Below are 17,595 nucleotides of genomic sequence, written 5' to 3'. Positions count from 1 at the left end.
AGAATGTGTGGCCAATAGTCAGCAACAACTACAATTTCTTTCTGGATTTGTTCGGTGTCACTGATGCTAAAATGTAATTTCACATTACAGAACTGCAAGAACATGAAGATGACAGCTGGGGCTCTGGTCCTGAGCCCAAAAAACACTGTTGCTAGCGAGCTGCAGGTCTGCTGCAATAAGTAATAAATCAAAACACAATGATTATTGAGGTGATCATCAACTCATAGTTGCCCTTTTCTGTGTCCTGCACGTCTCAGTACTTTTGTCCTACCCCTCACTGTATCATTCTCCCCCCAGCTGAGGCTGGGGAAGGAGGAAGGTGACCTCAACAACAGAGCACAGCAGGTACCTCCACGCCAAGCCAGGATGTGGCTCTTTGGCCCATGTCCACACCACATAGAGTCTGGATTTTGTTCTTCAATGGATTGTGTACACAGCACTGAGCTACGCGTGTTTCCACAAGCAGCAGCTTTTTGCCAAGAGGAGGAAGTTAAACAAGGAATCCATCAGCCAGAGCCTGTTGCTCAACAAGCTGTATTGTCGGCGGCGCTCGGCAAACGAGCGCCGCGCTCGGGACCGCACAACCCACGGACATGTTGCACCCAGCAGAGCCCCAGAAGGTCACCCCGGCTCCTCGAGGCCTGGCTGCATGGATGATGAGGAGGTGTCAGGATGAGAAAATCAATAATAACTCAAAAAAAAAAATCTTTTGTCCTACCTGCCTTAAGAGAGGGAAGATGCTTTTCACCACTTTTCTGTCAGAGACACAAGGAGCAACTCAGTGTGATCCCAAGGCTCCGACTACTACGAGCACCCTCAGATGAGCAGAAGAATGTGCTTCCTCGCCAGGCAGGACCACAGCAGAGCCAGCTGGCTGTGCTCCAGGCTCTTACAAAAGCTACAGAGGAGTGGACCCGTTCAAAAGCCTACGTGAGCTGGGAGATGTTTTGCCACCTAATTACCATACATTTCAATAAAGTCTAAATCTGTGCATCCCTCTGGGAGCCTGGGCTGCCTTCAAGCCCTGGCTAAGCACCTTGCTGAAGCCCAGGCAAGGCCTGGATGTGAGCTGCTTCAAAAATCAGTGGCCAGCGTTATCCCTGGAGATTTTCCCATGGGAAGGAGGGCTATTGCAGTGATGCAGGAACTTCCTTCATCTGCCTGACGCATCTAGTTCTGTCATTAAGAAAGCATTTCTCAATCAGGAGCCAAGGGATTTGGGAAGCCCCAGCTGTGAGCCCAGCTATTTACAGGGTGTTTCCCAATTGCTTTGTTTTCTCCTCGGCCGGGAAAGAAGCCCTTCCTCCACTCTGCTTCCATGGGACACTGTGTCCAGCTGCTAGCAACGTCCTGCTGGTGGGCTCTCCCACGGGGCTCATCTGCTTCAGCTAGGATGTGCAAGATGCAAACAGGCAAGACTGAAATGACCCGTGGGCAAACACCAGTTTGATGGAAGCTGGCCAGGTTTTGGGTACTGTGAGCTGCCACATAGATGAGAGTCTGTGGTCTTGGCCCTGCCATGATCCAAGTGTCACCACCTCCAATGCTCCAGAGCTGTGACGTGAGCACCCTGATGTCCTAGGAGAAAACTATTCTTCTGCAAAAAAATTGCACATTTTTCTCTGAGAATGACATTTATTCCCTCAATGCAGCTTTTACTGTCAAAGGAGGATCTTAATCTCATAAATTGCACCTTAAGAGACAATTTTAACGTAAGTGAATCCCGTAGTCATGATGCCTGGGGGAGGATGTAGGTGTCTTGGTGCAAACCACAGCATGATGCTCCCTGACAGGCAGCTATAAATCTTCAGAAAGGATGTACCTGGTTCACTGTGTTGAGATCCACCATGAAAGTGCTCCCCTCCAGCAAATGAAAGACCGTGTTTGTTTTAATAAACGAGCATCACAAATTCACACATCATGCATTTATTTATGCCCTCTCCCTGCTGTAAATACTTACAAACTACCTGCATTTTGCTGACTGGACAGTTTCTCAAGGAGGATTTTCCCAGCCTGGAAGTTTAAAAACAGGCTGGGCAGTGTGTGTAACCTGTCCTGCCTCTGCACGCAGCGGCCTCGGCACAACAGCTTCCTTATCTGCCTTCCCGAGATGTGGCACCCGCCGACGCTCCTCCCGGAGCGAGTTTTCAGAGGGCGGAGGAAGACAGGGCGCTGCAAGACCTCAACCTGCTCTTCAGGTCCCGGCCGTGCACGCACGCAGGGCCACCTCATTCCTCTTATCAGCCACCATCTTCAACCCGGGGCAGGATTCCCCCAGCAGGGTTTTATGGGCGAAACACCCTGCATTGCTGCTCAGAGGGTGCTCCGCTTCCCTCCGGCACCCGCAGCCGAAGGCGTGACTTGGCGGCAGGTAAATGCTGCCTCTCCCTGCCTGCAGCTGCAGCCCTGTGCTCACCAGGTGATTCGAGCCAGCACAGCCGGTGGCACCATCCTGGTGGCCCCCGGGGCCCTTCCCACCGCCGTGCAGAGAAGATGGTAGAAGGAGGTTTCACCAAACTCTTGCAGAAAAGGTGGTTTTTTCACTTCGTGCAGAAATATCAACCCCTGGGAAGCGGCGAGCCGGAGGAGGAGGTGAGGATTCCCTGTGCCTCTAGCCTGGACCTGCTGAAATCATTTGTGTAATTGGGGTTAATTTTGTCTGCTTTGGCTGCTTTGTCCCACCGGTAACTTGATACCGCTGCTGCTGTGCTCTCCTTGCTGAGCCTGGTCCCTCCCTGTGCAACAGGGGACGGCATTAATGATGTTTACCAGGCAGCCAGGTGAGATGGGGATACTTGTTTCTATGCAGTACTCCCAGGACGTATAGCTTGGGCCAAAGTCCTGGCCTCACTGAGGAGGTTCAAAATTAACAAAAGGTGTAGCAGAGCGATGGCCGTGCAGCCCATGGGCGCTGGGTGAGGCCTCCTGGAGCCTTGCACAAAAGACAAGGGCTGTCTCAGCAGAAGGTATATTAAGAGCAAGGCTATCCCTGTCCCTGGAGCCTCCCCCAGCCAGCAGTGCCAGCAGTGGGTGGGTGGGCTGTGCCCCCTTGGGCTGTTCTCTGGGCTGCTGCTGCAGTCATTGCCAATAACCAGGGGTCAGGGAGGACTTTAGCTCAGCCCTCACGAGCCCACTTTGAAACTTGGCTTTCTTTTCTTGAAAAATGCTGATGTATGAACATTGGTTCCCCCTCCCAGCTTTAACTCCCTCTCCTCAATGCAGAAGGACCAAAGAGTGGCCAGTGGTGAGCTAGGTGACACGTTTGCAGTTCTCCTTGGCTTTTTTTGCCCCAAAACCTTCAAGTTTGGGATCATTTTATTATCGCGTTTGCTCAGCACAGAGATCTCCATTGCTCAAGCCCCGTTTCTTTCTCCAACATGACAGACTGGTTGGGTGTCCTCACACACAAACCAAATTTGTCTCATTCTTTCAGCATGCGGGGTTAGCCCTCAGTCCCATCCCAACAAGCACCATCCACACAACCTGGAAATATCCATATTCTTTTCCATGACCTCGAGTCTTTTCTCAGATGTCATTTCAGCTAATCCTCTGCTCTCTTCTGAATCTTGCCTTTCCAGTATGGGGGTTGTTTGGTGCTACAGGGAGAAGAAAAGAAGACTGAAATTTTATCCCATGCACCACGCAGTGCATTGTGCAATGCTGCTCCACACTGCTCGAAATTCCAGGAAAGGAAGATCTTGATGAGGTTGCAGAAAGTGTGTGTAATCTTGCTTTGATGGGAAGCTGTGATTTCTGATCATACGTAGGCAGGAGGCCACTGGTAATTAATCTGGCTTGTCCTTTGGCAGTACCATTTCTGTTGTTGTGCCAAAATAAATAATGATATATACTTATTTCCAAATATAAACTTTTCTTGAATTTTAGCTTTGGTCTGTGCAGAGTGTGAGATATTTATAACAGGACAGGGAAATGACTAGTGTTTTGGCTACAGGTGCGGGAAGTAGGCAGCAATGTGAATTGTAAGCAGGAACTTGGTAAGTCAAGAACGTCTTCTCAGGTTATGGTTTAGGCTGGTAAATGACTCACATTTCCTCTAAGGATGGTATTTTGCTTCTTTCCTTGAATATAGTTGCAGAGCACTTTCAGTCTTACTGATCTTAAGTGTTTTGGTCGTAGGGTTGTCCTGGGCTTTAAGGATGTGAGTCCAGGTGATCTGATGGGACCTAAGCCAGGATAAATACACAGATTGTGGGTTGTTGAAGGAAAAGCCCCAGCACTGGTAGGTGTGAGGTGATGGGCAGATCACAGGCTCTGTGATGGTGTTATCTGGAGAGGGCAAAACAGTTAAATTCCAGATCAAAGCACAGGCACAGCCTGTGTCTGGACTCTGCTGTATACAGTTTCAACTCTTTTCTCTACAGTGGCCTGTTCAGAATCACAGGGAATTTTTGTGGCCCTGATTTATGGCTTATAAGAACTGTGTGTTTCCTGCAGAAATCTGAAGAACAGCCAAAGATTTATCTCCTAAGTGTGTGTGTGTGTACATGCGTGAGCCCAGGTACCTGTGCTTATGTGTTTGAAAGTGAAAACTCCCCTGTGGGTCATCTATGTGAGAGGAGCTGAAGCCAGGGCTGTGGGTGGGAGACAGCCAGGGGCTGAGATCATGAAGGCCAGTGGGGCAGGGGTTTGCTTTGGGTTGGTTTCTGGATACTGCCTACACCCCTGGAATATGGGTCCTTCAGCAGCCATGGGCACCACAAAAAGCAATGTAAGGGGCTTTTGAGTGAATGGTGTGATTTATTTATTTTCTTACTTATTTATTTATTATCAAGATGAAGAATATACAAGAAGAGGGGTTTTGTTTTAATGCTTTAAAGGGCTTCTTCTGAAACTAAATAACCCGGGCCACTTCTGAGCAGCTTACAATGCATTAGCTGGTGCCGAGTTATCTAAGACAGGGGGGGAGAAATATGCAAAACCTCGTGTGGGGGGAAATCCCAAGACCTGATCTCTTGGGCTATTTGCCAGAGTATACAGAGAGGGCTGTGTACTCTGCAGGGAGCTCCATGCTTCCTTCCTTCCCTCACGGGCTGCTCGGTGCAACAAGTGATGGATGGTTTTGGGACTGATGGATGGTTTTGGGACAAGGGATGTGGTGGCAGCACCCAGCGTGCTGCAAGGTGTGCTGGGGCAGGCTGCTGCTGGGCTCCCAGCCACCCCCAGCTTCTCCTGAGAGCCTCCAATAGCTCCTGATCTTGCCAAGCAATAGATAAGCTAATATTTATGATTAGCTGTTTACTGTGTGCTCTTGCACTTGAGTGATGTCTAAAGGATAGAAGTTAAAAATGTAAATGAATGATGTTGATAGCCTGTCTCTGGTTTACCATGTACACAGAAAAGAAAGAAATGCACAACAGGAGGTTAATTTATGAAGAGGTTTGCTCAGGACACTGCCTGGTGCTTAACAGACATGGGGTGGAATGCATCTAGGGACAAAGGGGCTCTGGGCTGGCAGCACTTTGCAGAGGAGGCAGGACATAGGGCTCCACTGGTGCATTCTCAACTTATGCGTGGCTGGAGCTGTTAATCTGATAGGAAAAGCTGTGCCACATTTGCCCAGGGGACATCACTTACGGGATGTAAGCTAATCAATGCAAATTACCGCATCCCAATAAAGCTGTTCATTTCACCACAGCCCTGGCTGTAAGGAGCAGGGAGCTGCCAGTGTTTCTATGGATCTGCAGCCAGTGCTGCCTGCCTGTGGCCTGGCCACATCCTTTCCCTTTGGTAGTTTGCCTTTTTGAAGGTAAATATTAGTGATAGAGCTGGGCCCTGGTTTCCCCTCTGGTTCTGAGGGACTGTGGGCATGTCACCCTCATGCCTAAATCTCCTCTCACCCTCCATCTCCTTAGTTAAAATTTGAACTCCTTTGAGGCAAGGCTGTACCTTGCTACCTGCACGTGTCCCCAGCAGGACAGAGGAGTTGACAGGAGCTGCGTTAATCAAACCAGCACAGTCACAAGTGTGAGGTATGTTTCTGTATGAGACAGTCCTGTATTTTCTTCCTAGCAAGTCCTTCCACCTCAGGTGCATGGGTGGCTTTTGGTCTTGTGGTGTCTGGGAGTCAACAGAGTTACAGGAACTGATTAATTTGTACAAGAAGGACACACAAGTAGGAATAAACCATCAGCTTGAAGCATGGAAGGATTTTTTTTTGTATGGCTGTTAAGGAAATGTGTAAATGAGGGTGATGCCTGGTGCTAGTCCTGTGGAGATGTTGGTAGAGCCAGTGCTGGAGGAAAACAGCTCTGCAGGCTGGGGAGAAGACTTTTTCTTTCCCTCACCGGCTCAGAGATTTTTCTAGCTTACATTTTCTGTTCATTTATTATGCCTTTAACAAAAGGTTATTTCTTGCTCTGAGCATGCGGTGGGCATGGGGCACTGGCACAGGTAAGAGCTCATCTCGGGCAGGATACCTGCCAACAGCAGAGCCTGGTGTGCTTCTCTGGCCATGGTGGTGACATGTGCTTTGCTTCTTGCTAACCCAGCTCCTGACAGCTGTTCTTCCACTGCAGGAATGGGCACCTGGCTTTAGGCTAGTAAGGATCAATTAGTGGTATGAAGTGCTGTGAGTTAGGAAGTGTTTCAGCTGTGAAGTAGCACAGCTGGCAAGGTGAGGGAAGGAATGGGATCAAGGGGGAAAAGCAGGGGTGCTGAAATGGTTTTATTAACTGTGCTCTCACCTAATGACTGCTTTATCTCGTTTACTCAGACCCATGAGGAGTGTGAGCTGAAAGTAATTGAACAGGAGAAGGAGGTGACAGTGCTGCCCCCAAAAGAAGCCTGCAAATGCCATAAAGAAGACTTGGCAAAAGCTTTAAACGTAAGGGGGTTTACGGGTCTATGTGAACACAGCAGTGCAGCCTGAGTCATCTACTAGATGGAAATTCATTAAGCCTGAGTCCCTACAACCAGGGAAAGCTACAGTGTTTACTAGTCTTTTGGTGTCTGACTTTGCTATTTTTTTAAATCCAGGCAAAATAAATCTTATTCCTTCTCCATTTGTTCTCTTGGAAATTTGTCAGGGTATTGTTATATTTTTCTCTTAATGTACAGTGAAACCAGAAATTGGTTCTTTATTAGGTTGGGTTTATAATTTGTCATCTGTTATATGGTTTCTCTCTTGCAAAAAGTGGTTTTTTTTAATTAACTTTTGTTAAATTTATGGGTTTCTGTGATGGTTGGTGGTGAAGTTTTATAGTTTAACAAAACTAAATATGTGAAAAGAAAACCAGTAGATAGCTGTATTTTTTTGAGAGGAATTGAACCATTAACATCTTTCCCAATCTACTTACAGGTACTTTACCTTAAGAAATTTTCTATAACTACTCTACAGTATGTCATGTTTGTTGATTTGTTTGGCTTTTTTTAAAATTTATTTTATTTATTTCCTTCTAGGTTGATTTACAAATTGGACTCTCTGAGTTTTCTGTGCTGCAGCGCAGGTTAAAACATGGCTGGAATGAATTTTCAGTGGAGAACACAGAGCCCATATGGAAGAAGTATCTGGACCAGGTAAGGATTTTCTGCACAGACTCATTTCTTGGCAAAAGCCCCTGGCTGGGCTGGCCTGAGCTTGTCTCTATGTTGAAATACTGAGGGTTTCTACTTCCACGGATTCAGCCTTGCAACAGGATGTGCCCCAGATACAGAAACCGTCTGTTCCCCTGGGAAAGCCATTGTGAGACTCAGATGTGGGGTCATTTAATGTGAAGATAATATCTTAAAATAAAAATAAACCTTTTTATCTCCACTCAGCCCACAAATCAAAAGCCGTAGATCAGTGACCTGATTTCCGGAGCGTGTTTAGTCCCTGCAAGGCGAGTGATAAAATCATGAAAGGTCTGAGTAAAACCAGCAGTAGCTGAAAGCCACTCTGATTTCAGTGAAGGACAGCACTAAAGCTCCAGCAAAAGCAGAGTCAGTCGCAGGGCTCAGATGAATGTTAGTGTCTTTATTAGCAATCCACCAGTAATGGATACATTCATACCTGGTGCCATGTGCAGTGAAGACTCAAGATTTCAAACCACATGCCCCAAAAAACCCAGGCAGAAGGTGGTATTCACTATTGTGTTTTTTCCCCAGCTGAGTTATCCTTGACTTTTGCTTTTATTAACTAGTTCTCATCAGTATTTAATGCATCCTGCACCTCTCTCTTAGAGCTTTTAACCAAGCAAGAAGAGTGGTGGTTTTTTATCTCTTTTCAACCAGCAACTGAATTGATTTTCTTTTTGCTTAGTTGGATCCTGAGGCTTTTACTTGCTTTGAAAGATTTTACTTTTATTTCATGGATTATCCCTTTTTTCCTATGTGATCAATACTCTTTAGGCACTTCATAATAATTGTTAAATCTCTTCAAGTATTTTTTTATTCTTCATAAAAAGTGAGATGGTGCTTTTTTTTCCTGCTCTTTCTTAAGTTTTTTCTCCTTTGAGGACACCAAAACAAGCTGTTCAATCCATCTCTTGATCTTTCTGCAACCTGTTGGCTGCTCACTGTCCCACACCATTCATGCCTGTGCACTTGAGCATCATCAGAAACTTGAGCTGGCTTCTTCCAGCTCTTCTGCTTTTGTAGAACATCTCCTTCACCTCAGTCTTTCTAAAGACAAGGAACTTTCAGCTTCAGCAAGGAATAAATGTAAACCTTTTGCTTTTCATGTATTGTCACCCATCAGTTACTCAAAAGAGGCAGCCTTGGCTGTGCCTTACTTCATTCCCTTGCATCAATTTCCATATTAGCTAAACAGAGTGGTAACTTTCTGAGGTAAGAGAAAGTTCCTTAAAATCTGTGTTTAAAAGTGAAAAAAGTGAGGATCTGTGTCCCGCAGCCCTGGGCTCAGTGCAGAGTTTAGTAGATTAGTTAAAGGGGGGAAAAAAAGAGGATTTCTGGTGTCAAATTCTAAAATGACAATGAAGTTTTTGTTTGTACCTATCAAGTCTCCAAGGAGCTTTTAGAGCTGTGCTGTGTGTCTGCAAAGGTGAGCCTTGTCTGTGCAAGCAAGGGAAAACAGGAAACTTGTGTCTTCTGGTGTGAGCCCTGTCCTGCTGGTCCCTGCCTGTCTCCTGTGCAGGGACAGGACCCTGTGTCAGCCCCACCGCAAGTGCTGCACCCCTGCTGGCTGGGCAGAGCCAGGCTGCTGTTACGAGCAAGGACCCTGCAGCAAACCTGTAATCCTTTCTGATGAGATGAGGCCAGTTCAGCCTCAGCGGCTCCGAATTTCATTTGACAGTGCAATGTGTTTTTCCTTTTCCAGTTTAAAAACCCCCTCATTCTCCTGTTGCTGGCTTCTGCCTTGGTGAGTGTCATCACCAAGGAGTACGAGGACGCCGCGAGCATCGCCATGGTAGGTGGCACCTCTCCTGCAACCCAGCCTTTGGCTCTCTGAGGCTGCTGTGCCCAGGCCTGTAATGCCTCTTTGTTTGCAGGCAGTGCTCATCGTGGTCACCGTGGCCTTCATCCAGGTATGTCAGCTGGAGCTCAGCTCCACAGCTGGGGCTGTCATTAGCCAGCCTGCTCCTGTAACTTGGCTTTCTTCTTTCTCATTTAAAAGGAGTATCGCTCAGAAAAATCTCTGGAAGAACTTAACAAGCTGGTGCCCCCTGAGTGCAACTGGTGAGATGTGCCTGGTTCAGGGGGTCTTAGCAGGGTTTGAGGGCAGAACCGGTCAGTGACTCAAGGTTTTCATGCACATCAGACATGCTGGTGTCTGGAGGGGTGGCACCATGTGTGGGTGCAGCTGCAAGGCACGGGGAAGGGGGGTGAAATAACTCTGTTAAAGTAGGCACCCAGAGGAACTGGATGATTGGTGAGAGACATTCGCAGAAACATCCCTCTCCACACCTTGCGCAAGGGTCCCTCATTCATGTTACTGACTCCCCATGCAGGACAAACTTCACCTGCGTATTTTGGCTTTAAGGTGGCCTTGTCCCTGGCTGACTGGCACGGAAGGGCTACAAGCAGAGGTGCACGTGGGCTGGGTTTCCTCTCCCACGCCTGCCTCTTGCTGTACATAGATACCAGGCATGGGCACACCAGGTGTTGCCATGCAGATGGGTCACACCAGTGCCTGTGGAGCAGGTGTAAGTTGTATCAGACACTGCTGCCCCGACTGCTTTGATGTTCAGTGTCGGTGCCTGACACTGCAGGGAATGCTTTTCCTTTTTATGTCTTTGCAAATCAGTTCTGTCACAGCCAACGTCAACAAGCCATGAGGCTCCGAGGGACCTTGCACTGCGAAGCAGTGTGGGGTTTTACTCTGGTCCAAAGTTCGCCAGGTTTGAATCTTATAAACCCTCTCTTTGTTCTTTATTTATCATATGACACCATAAGCATCCAGCAACTTGAAAGGCTGTAGTTTTAATACAATAGTGAAACGCCAGGAGTAATTCCAGCTTTAAAAATCTTTTTAGGTTAAAGAATCTGCATTTTGTTATTTAAAGCATGAGGCACAGGAAAACACCATTTTGTCACTCCTGTCTATAAGTCATTATTTCTCAAATTGAAGTCTTCCATAACCTGCCCATCTGTTTATGAATTAAAACTGAGCCCAAACTGAACATAATCATCTCTCATTGTTAAGATTTTATGTTCTTAATTACTTCAGAAGCTGCTCAGGGCAGGGCTCTTGCTGTCTTGTCTGTCACGCTCCCAAGGCTGCAGAAGGAATAAGAACCTCACAGCCTGGTTTACTTTCTTCTTTTTCCATTTGTCTGCTCTAGCCTGAGGGAAGGAAAACTGCAGCATCTTCTAGCACGGGAGCTGGTGCCTGGGGATATCATATACCTGTCTGTTGGTGACAGGGTTCCTGCAGACCTCAGGCTGATAGAGGTAAACACAGCTACAGGTGCAAGAGCCTGTCTTGGAAGTTGCTCATCTTAACGGTGCCAGAAATGTGCCTTTTTAATTAGGTTACAGATCTGCTGGTGGATGAATCCAGTTTTACTGGAGAGGCTGAACCGTGCAACAAGACTGACAGTGTCTTACTGGAAGCTGGAGACATAACCACTCTGAGCAATGTTGTTTTCATGGGGACCCTGGTGCGATATGGGAAGGGAAAAGTGAGTCCTCTCAGCCTCAGTCTTTTCTTTGACATTAGTCATGGAATCTCTAGATTTTTTTTTTTCAACTCCCCCTCCCTTTTTTTCCTTCTTTTCAGGGCGTAGTTATTGGGACGGGTGAAAATTCACAGTTTGGAGAGGTCTTCAAAATGATGCAAGCTGAAGAGGTAAAGTCTCTGTCTCTGGAAATGGTGGATGTTCTGGATGGAAATTTGTGAGGAGAAGCAGTTTCAAGAGTTAATGCACAGGGTTAATTTCTGTTTCTGCTAAAAAACACCTGTGTGACTGAGGGAAACTGAAGTGCTGTATCCAAAAAAGGAGGTTGTTGGCAGGATTCAGTTTCTAAATCCAGACTTGTGATGTTCAGCTTGTGCCTAACTTGGTATTCACCCAAACATCATGGTTTCTTCTCCCCATCCCCCTGTGTATAGAAAATTTAACTTCTGTATGTGCCAAAATGTCTTGGGCCAGAACTCTAAGCTAACACTCTGAGATGAGGGTCTAGAATCTGGTTAACTCTTGAGCCATTAATGCAAGAAATCACAGCAAAGCAGAAGTAGACACTTCTAGGTAATGTGTATGAAAGCCTGTGGGACAGGAATGAGGGTCCAGGCTTTTTATTCCTGTCCCAGAGGATTTTCACACATTATCCAGTCTTGGACTCAATCACCAAGGTCTTTTCCAATGTATCCCTTAGTCTGTCTCTACCTTGGCTCCCCAGCTGTAAATAAATATAATAGTTCTTTTTTCTCCCACTTTGTGCTTGTCTTGTGTGCACTGAGGCAGAGACCTGGGGGGTGGCCCATGGCTGCAGACCCCCCTGGAGCTTTGGGGTGGGTAAGCTCTAGGCATGTCAGGCAGCTGAAGGGACCACAGTGATGGTAAGCAGAGCTGTGTGGGTTAGCAGTTCTGGGCTGAGTGTCATCCTCTTATCATATGTAACAAGCAAAGGAAACCATCTGTTCTCTAATGTTTCCAGACTCCCAAAACACCTCTCCAGAAAAGCATGGACAGGCTGGGGAAGCAACTCACTCTCTTCTCCTTCGGCATCATCGGTGAGTTGAACACAATGCTCACACTTGCAGGGTCAGCTGTGAAACCCACTCTGATCCAGGGCCACTCTTTTCAAAAGTCCTTGTTGATGTGGGTCACATGAACTTCAGGGCTTCAAGCAGAGACAACTTGGAAGGAGAGATGGGGGGGCCCTCACTGTATACTGAGTTCCCCAACAACAGCTAAAGCAGGTTATTGATTTATTAATTTCTTGAAGCTTTTAATCAAATTATTTTCCCCCACCAGGTTTAATAATGCTCATTGGCTGGTTACAAGGGAAGCGTCTCCTCAGCATGTTCACAATTGGAGTTAGGTGAGGACTGGAGAGCACCTTTCTCTTTGATTTCTAATGAAACATGTCCCAGGAAATTCCCTGCTCAAAAATAATGGCCATTTCATAGAAGAGAACTAGAGTAAGACCCTTCATAAATATGTATTGATCTTGCACTGGTGATATTAATGTGAGCTTTACAGCAGAGTTTAGTAGGAAAAAAAAAGAGCAAGTTTGAGAGTCTTTTTAATTGTGAGAGTCAGTATTTTGAAAATTTTTCATTGGCTTTTCCACCTCATCCTGCTGTGAATGTCCCTTCCTGTCTGTACTATGAATTTAGTGGGAGTGTAGCAACAGCAAATATTAGCCTTTGCTGCTCTTCCTGGGTTTACGTCTGAGGATAGGAATGTGCATTTTATGCAGCGTAAAAAGCATGCACAGCCTCTTAGTCAAACATAATAAACCATGTGTTTTTAGTAGTACCCTTACAGCCTGTTGTTTGGTGTTGTCATGGCTATAAAGATCAATCCTTAAAAAGAAAAGTTTTCCACGGAAATACAAACAAAACCAAAGAGGAGAAGCCAAACTGGCTCAGTGTCCACCTTTGTCTCCTGAGGGATGTGGTGGCAAAGAAAAGTGGTTAAGCCTGAGTTTTGGAGAGCAGCCTGTCATTTTGAAAGCCCTCTTTGATTCCTTTTTGCACATATCTAGAAGTGTTCAGAGTTACCCAAGGATTAACTAAGGGACAGAAACAGGCTGTGTCAGGGTTTTCTGGCATCTCAGGTGTTGCAGGTTTTGATGGTGCTCTGGTTCAGTGTGTGCAGCACAAGGACATCTGGGAAGCTGATTCTGCCCCACCAAATCTTGCACCCACATTTAAGAGAGGAGACCAGGGGTCTGGAGCCAGCAGCTTATATGTGAGGCATGGTGCCAAGGAATATTCAGCTTCCATCCTCAAGAAATTAAATTAAATCCAACCCTTAAACCCCTGCTTAGACAGAAATTAATGCCCTTTGGATATGTAAAGAAGAAAAGTAATTGGTCTGTCAAAATCATCCAGAAAAAAAGGTTGGAGGGTTGGATAAATATCCTACTTCTGTACTTATAGTGTACCAGGCATCCCAGTGGTTAGCAGTGCAGGCTCCCATTTTGACACCCACATATAAGCAGGAAAACTCACCCCAAGGAAATGTCCCTGTCACGTGTTTTGGTTGCTACTTGCAGTTGGACCCTTGTGTTGAAGCTGTTTTCTCCCTGCTGTCCCCAGCCTGGCAGTGGCTGCCATCCCAGAGGGCCTTCCCATCGTGGTCACCGTGACGCTGGTGCTGGGCGTCCTCCGGATGGCCAAGAAAAGGGTGATTGTGAAGAAGCTGCCCATAGTAGAAACCTTAGGTAAGGCTGCAGAGGGGCCGTGCAGCTTGGTCATCTGCCAGGCTTCAAAATCTGAGCTGACCAGCAGTGAGCTGGCCAAGTGAGCCTTGGTCTGATTAAAAAAAATAAGTTTGGAATATGCTTATGGGGCCAGAGCAACCTCCTGAGACTTAAATACACTTCTACCCTGTGTTTCTCACCCTTTTCCCTTGTTTTAGTGATACTAACATGCTAGGAATGGTGCCACCCAACCCATAGCAAAGAACCATGGGGAGCAGAACCCCTCTGCAGACACGTCTGCCCTGCTCAGGTTGAAAGCCTTGGTTTTTCCTTCCTCCCTGTACTGTGAGATTGTTCTGCAAGTCCATCCTGTCCTTCAATTTCTGGCTAAAAAAGTTGTGCAGCCACCCAAGTGGACCCTGGTGGCATGAACAAAACCATTTGTCCTTCCACAGGCTGTGTGGCCATCTCCCTGGTAACCAAAGAGCCATGAAAAACAGGGTTGGAGAGGACCTTGAGATGGTGTCCAGCCCATCCTCACAACTGCAGGGCAGAATGAACTGGAAGGAAATTATACTTCTACCTCCCCTTATCTTCAAACTGGCCCTTATTCCCAGGTCACTTTATTCCAGACTTTGTTGCTCTGACCTTGGTCAGTATGGCAGTTACATGAAGGAGAAGACATGTGCTTCTAGTACAACTCATTAACCAAGCCTGGCCCGTGCAGTCACAAATACCTGCTGCTCAGCTAGAGCCTTCAGCTAAAATCTGTCTGCCTTGGCAATGCTGCCATTGTTTGAACTGCCCTTGTTTGTTCTGCAGTTAAGGAATCTTATCACCCGTATCTTATTGTGTCTGCCCTGACCCAGGACATCTGAAACAGCCTTATCTTCAGAAGAATTTTGTTCTGGTAGGGCTGCACCCAAAGAGGTGTCACTGCCAGGTGTCTGGCCGCTCTGCAGGGCAGCCTGAGCACAGCAAAACCTGCCCTCACGCATCGTGCCACGAGCATTAAACTTCTGAAAATAATCCTGCTTCTTTATCTGATTCTTTAATTGCCAATAACAGAAAACAAAATATTGGAGGTGACAGCTTTGCTCTGTGCTAATCCTTCAGAGCAGGAATTGATTGGATTGCAGCCTGATCTCCTTGTCCTCTCTGAGCTTTTACCTGGTGGTCACCACGCTCGTGAGGCCTGTGCCTCAGCAGTCTGGTCATCTCCAGAGCCAGGGAAGATGCTCAGACAGGAGCTGGAGTCTGATTTTTTATTATTATTATTTTATTTTTTTTGCATTCAAAAATTTCTCCCCTTCTTGGGAGTGGAAACTTGCCTGAATGTGGTGACTCTGCTAATTTACTCCTTTGCTGTCTTGTGGTGTAAATGGGCCCTGGAGGAAATGTGCTTCACTGAAGCAGGATTGTCACAAAGCAGAGCATGAGTGCAGCAGCTTCTGCTCTTAGCTGTGGTTCTGAAGTATTTTGTGGTAACAGTTTTAATACATCTACCCTCGTAGTCCCGTGGTGAGGCAGGGAAGGGCTGCTATTCCTGACTTAGAGAAGCAAGGGTTAAATGGCCCATCTGAGGAAGTATGAGTGGGAATTTGATCTGGCTTTTCAGAATGTAACAGCTGGTGTGGTGTGTGACACAGCAGCTCAAACTGTGGATCAGCTCCCTGGAGATCAGTGCCTTCTCTCATTGCCCACCATACAATGCTTGAGACACTGTGTCCCTCTTCAGATGTCTCCTACCACATCTCACATCCAAATTATGAGCATGACACCCTGACGTACACTCAGATCCTTTCCTTACAGCACCCTGCTGGGAAACTCAGCCGCTTCTTGCTATTTTCTCCCTTTCCTCAGTGGTGCAGTTTAAGTAACATCAGGGAAACGTGTTCTCCCTCTTCTGAATCTCATTCTTCAGTTGCATTACTTAGTAGTTCTGATTAAAAACTTCCCTGCATCAGGTTGCTGCAATGTCATCTGCTCAGATAAGACAGGCACCCTGACAGCCAACGAGATGACGGTGACGCGGCTGGTGACCTCAGATGGGTTCCAGGCAGAGGTATGGATGAGGTGGTCACAGGACTTCCCTGCTCAAGTTCAGCAGGACCTAGTTGTTTGTGGTTCAATTAGGCCCAAACTAGGGATGTCAGTCCCCAAACAAGCAGTTTCTTGCACATTTCTGGTTCCTGTAAAGGGAAGGGAGGCAGGTGGAGGTGGGGCTGAGTCTACAAAAGCTGCTCAGATATCAAAACCAAAGATATTTATTGACATAATCTTCTGTTCTCTGCAATTACTATAAATATTGAAACCTGCCACTGACCCTTGCAGGCCCATCTTCTGTGGGAATATTTGTTATATGAGTGACTTGATCTTTCTGATTGGTTTATTTAGTTGTGTGCAAAGTGGGTGAAAAATGCAGGCATGCCAAATGTAAGGCAGTGGAGAGCCAGGCCATCCATCAGTAGGGTAAAGCCAGTGAGCCCACTGCTGGGAAAGGGCTGGGTCTCCTGGCAGAGCTGCAAGAGATTTCTGAACTCATGGCAAACAAATCCTGCATAAGACAAGTTGATTCTTTTTGTTCCTATCAAGCTATATTAGATTATACTTTGGTTATCTGCAGGCTTTCCAGTAAGCCTTGCCTTGAGCTAGAAAGGATAATTCCAGCAAAACTTCAACATCAGAAATGCGCTCAAGGGCACCTCAATGTACACAGACAGTTCTGCCTGGCATTGGGAATTTGCTCTTTCTATCTCTCTGTTCCTCAGGTCAGTGGGGTGGGCTACAATGGAGAAGGAAATGTGTATCTTCTGCCATCAAAGGAGATTCTTAAAGAATTTTCCAATGTCTCAGTGGGGAAACTGGTGGAGGTAAGTATAAATTATGAACCAGCTTGTCCTGTTCACATTCCGTTTGGGTCACAACCATGGAGAAAAGCCTCTTCTGTAACTCAGAATTGAACTGTCTTGCTAGAGCATTCTCTTGGAAAGGCTCTGAGTAATATAATAATACCTGAAGCTTAGGGGTGAAAGATGGCAATCATAAAACATGTAAAGAGACATCAGAGTCATCAGATTGAAGTGTCAGTGACATTTTGGATAAAAACACAATTCTGGCAGGGGAGAGACTGATGAATTTTACCACCTTTGGGTTTATATGTGGAGAGATTCTAGGCTTTAGCTAGCTATGTAGTCACTTTATTTATGTACTGTGGTGGTCTCTGGATTTCCCGTTAGCATTAAATAAAATCTTGTGCAATCCACTGTAAGGCTAAAGTGGAGTGTTTGGGTAGTGAAATGGTCTGAGCTGGAATTCCAAATGGAGATCAGCTCTTTAGCTATACTGCGTGTTAGAAGCAGTATTGGGATACACTAAGTTTTCACTTTCATGATTCATCAGGCTGGTTAGACGTGTACACATATCATGTTTTGCTGGATGTTAATTTATCCAAAATGTAACATTTTACCAAAATATTGATGTATCCTATGGATTAAGAGGGTTTAGAAAGCATGAGAGCTGTTGTCAAGATGTGCTGCTGTGGGGAATAGCACATCTTTGGGATGCGGCTCTTTCATTCTCCAATCTCTCATTGTTTCATTTGAAGAAATGAAAAAGCTATCAATTTAGTTATGAAAAAATTACCATGTCCCTTTCTCTAGGCTGGCTGTATAGTCAATAATGCCATTATTAGGAAGAACAGTGTGATAGGACAGCCCACAGAAGGAGCTCTCATTGCTCTTGCAATGAAGGTAAGATTATGAGATTGAAAATCTTCCAGAAATTAAATTAAAAAAATAAAATTAAGAGCTGGAACTG

General features: G+C 46.2%; 1 protein-coding gene across 1 annotated transcript in view; it reads left to right on the top strand.

Annotated features, from left to right (window-relative positions):
• ATP2C2 (ATPase secretory pathway Ca2+ transporting 2) overlaps nucleotides 1–17,595 on the top strand; it is a 29,656-nt gene that overhangs the window by 3,006 nt on the left and 9,055 nt on the right. The window contains 14 exon segments of the mRNA XM_051629542.1: nucleotides 6,734–6,844; nucleotides 7,420–7,536; nucleotides 9,278–9,367; nucleotides 9,450–9,485; nucleotides 9,575–9,636; nucleotides 10,743–10,851; nucleotides 10,932–11,081; nucleotides 11,180–11,248; nucleotides 12,061–12,136; nucleotides 12,381–12,447; nucleotides 13,673–13,797; nucleotides 15,744–15,841; nucleotides 16,548–16,649; nucleotides 17,439–17,528. Of these exon segments, the coding sequence (XP_051485502.1) occupies nucleotides 6,734–6,844; nucleotides 7,420–7,536; nucleotides 9,278–9,367; nucleotides 9,450–9,485; nucleotides 9,575–9,636; nucleotides 10,743–10,851; nucleotides 10,932–11,081; nucleotides 11,180–11,248; nucleotides 12,061–12,136; nucleotides 12,381–12,447; nucleotides 13,673–13,797; nucleotides 15,744–15,841; nucleotides 16,548–16,649; nucleotides 17,439–17,528 (1,302 nt within the window).

The sequence above is a fragment of the Apus apus genome, chromosome 11 (genome assembly GCF_020740795.1).
Source record: "Apus apus isolate bApuApu2 chromosome 11, bApuApu2.pri.cur, whole genome shotgun sequence".
NCBI lineage: Eukaryota > Metazoa > Chordata > Aves > Apodiformes > Apodidae > Apus > Apus apus.
This window is presented reverse-complemented; position numbering and strand designations above follow the sequence as displayed.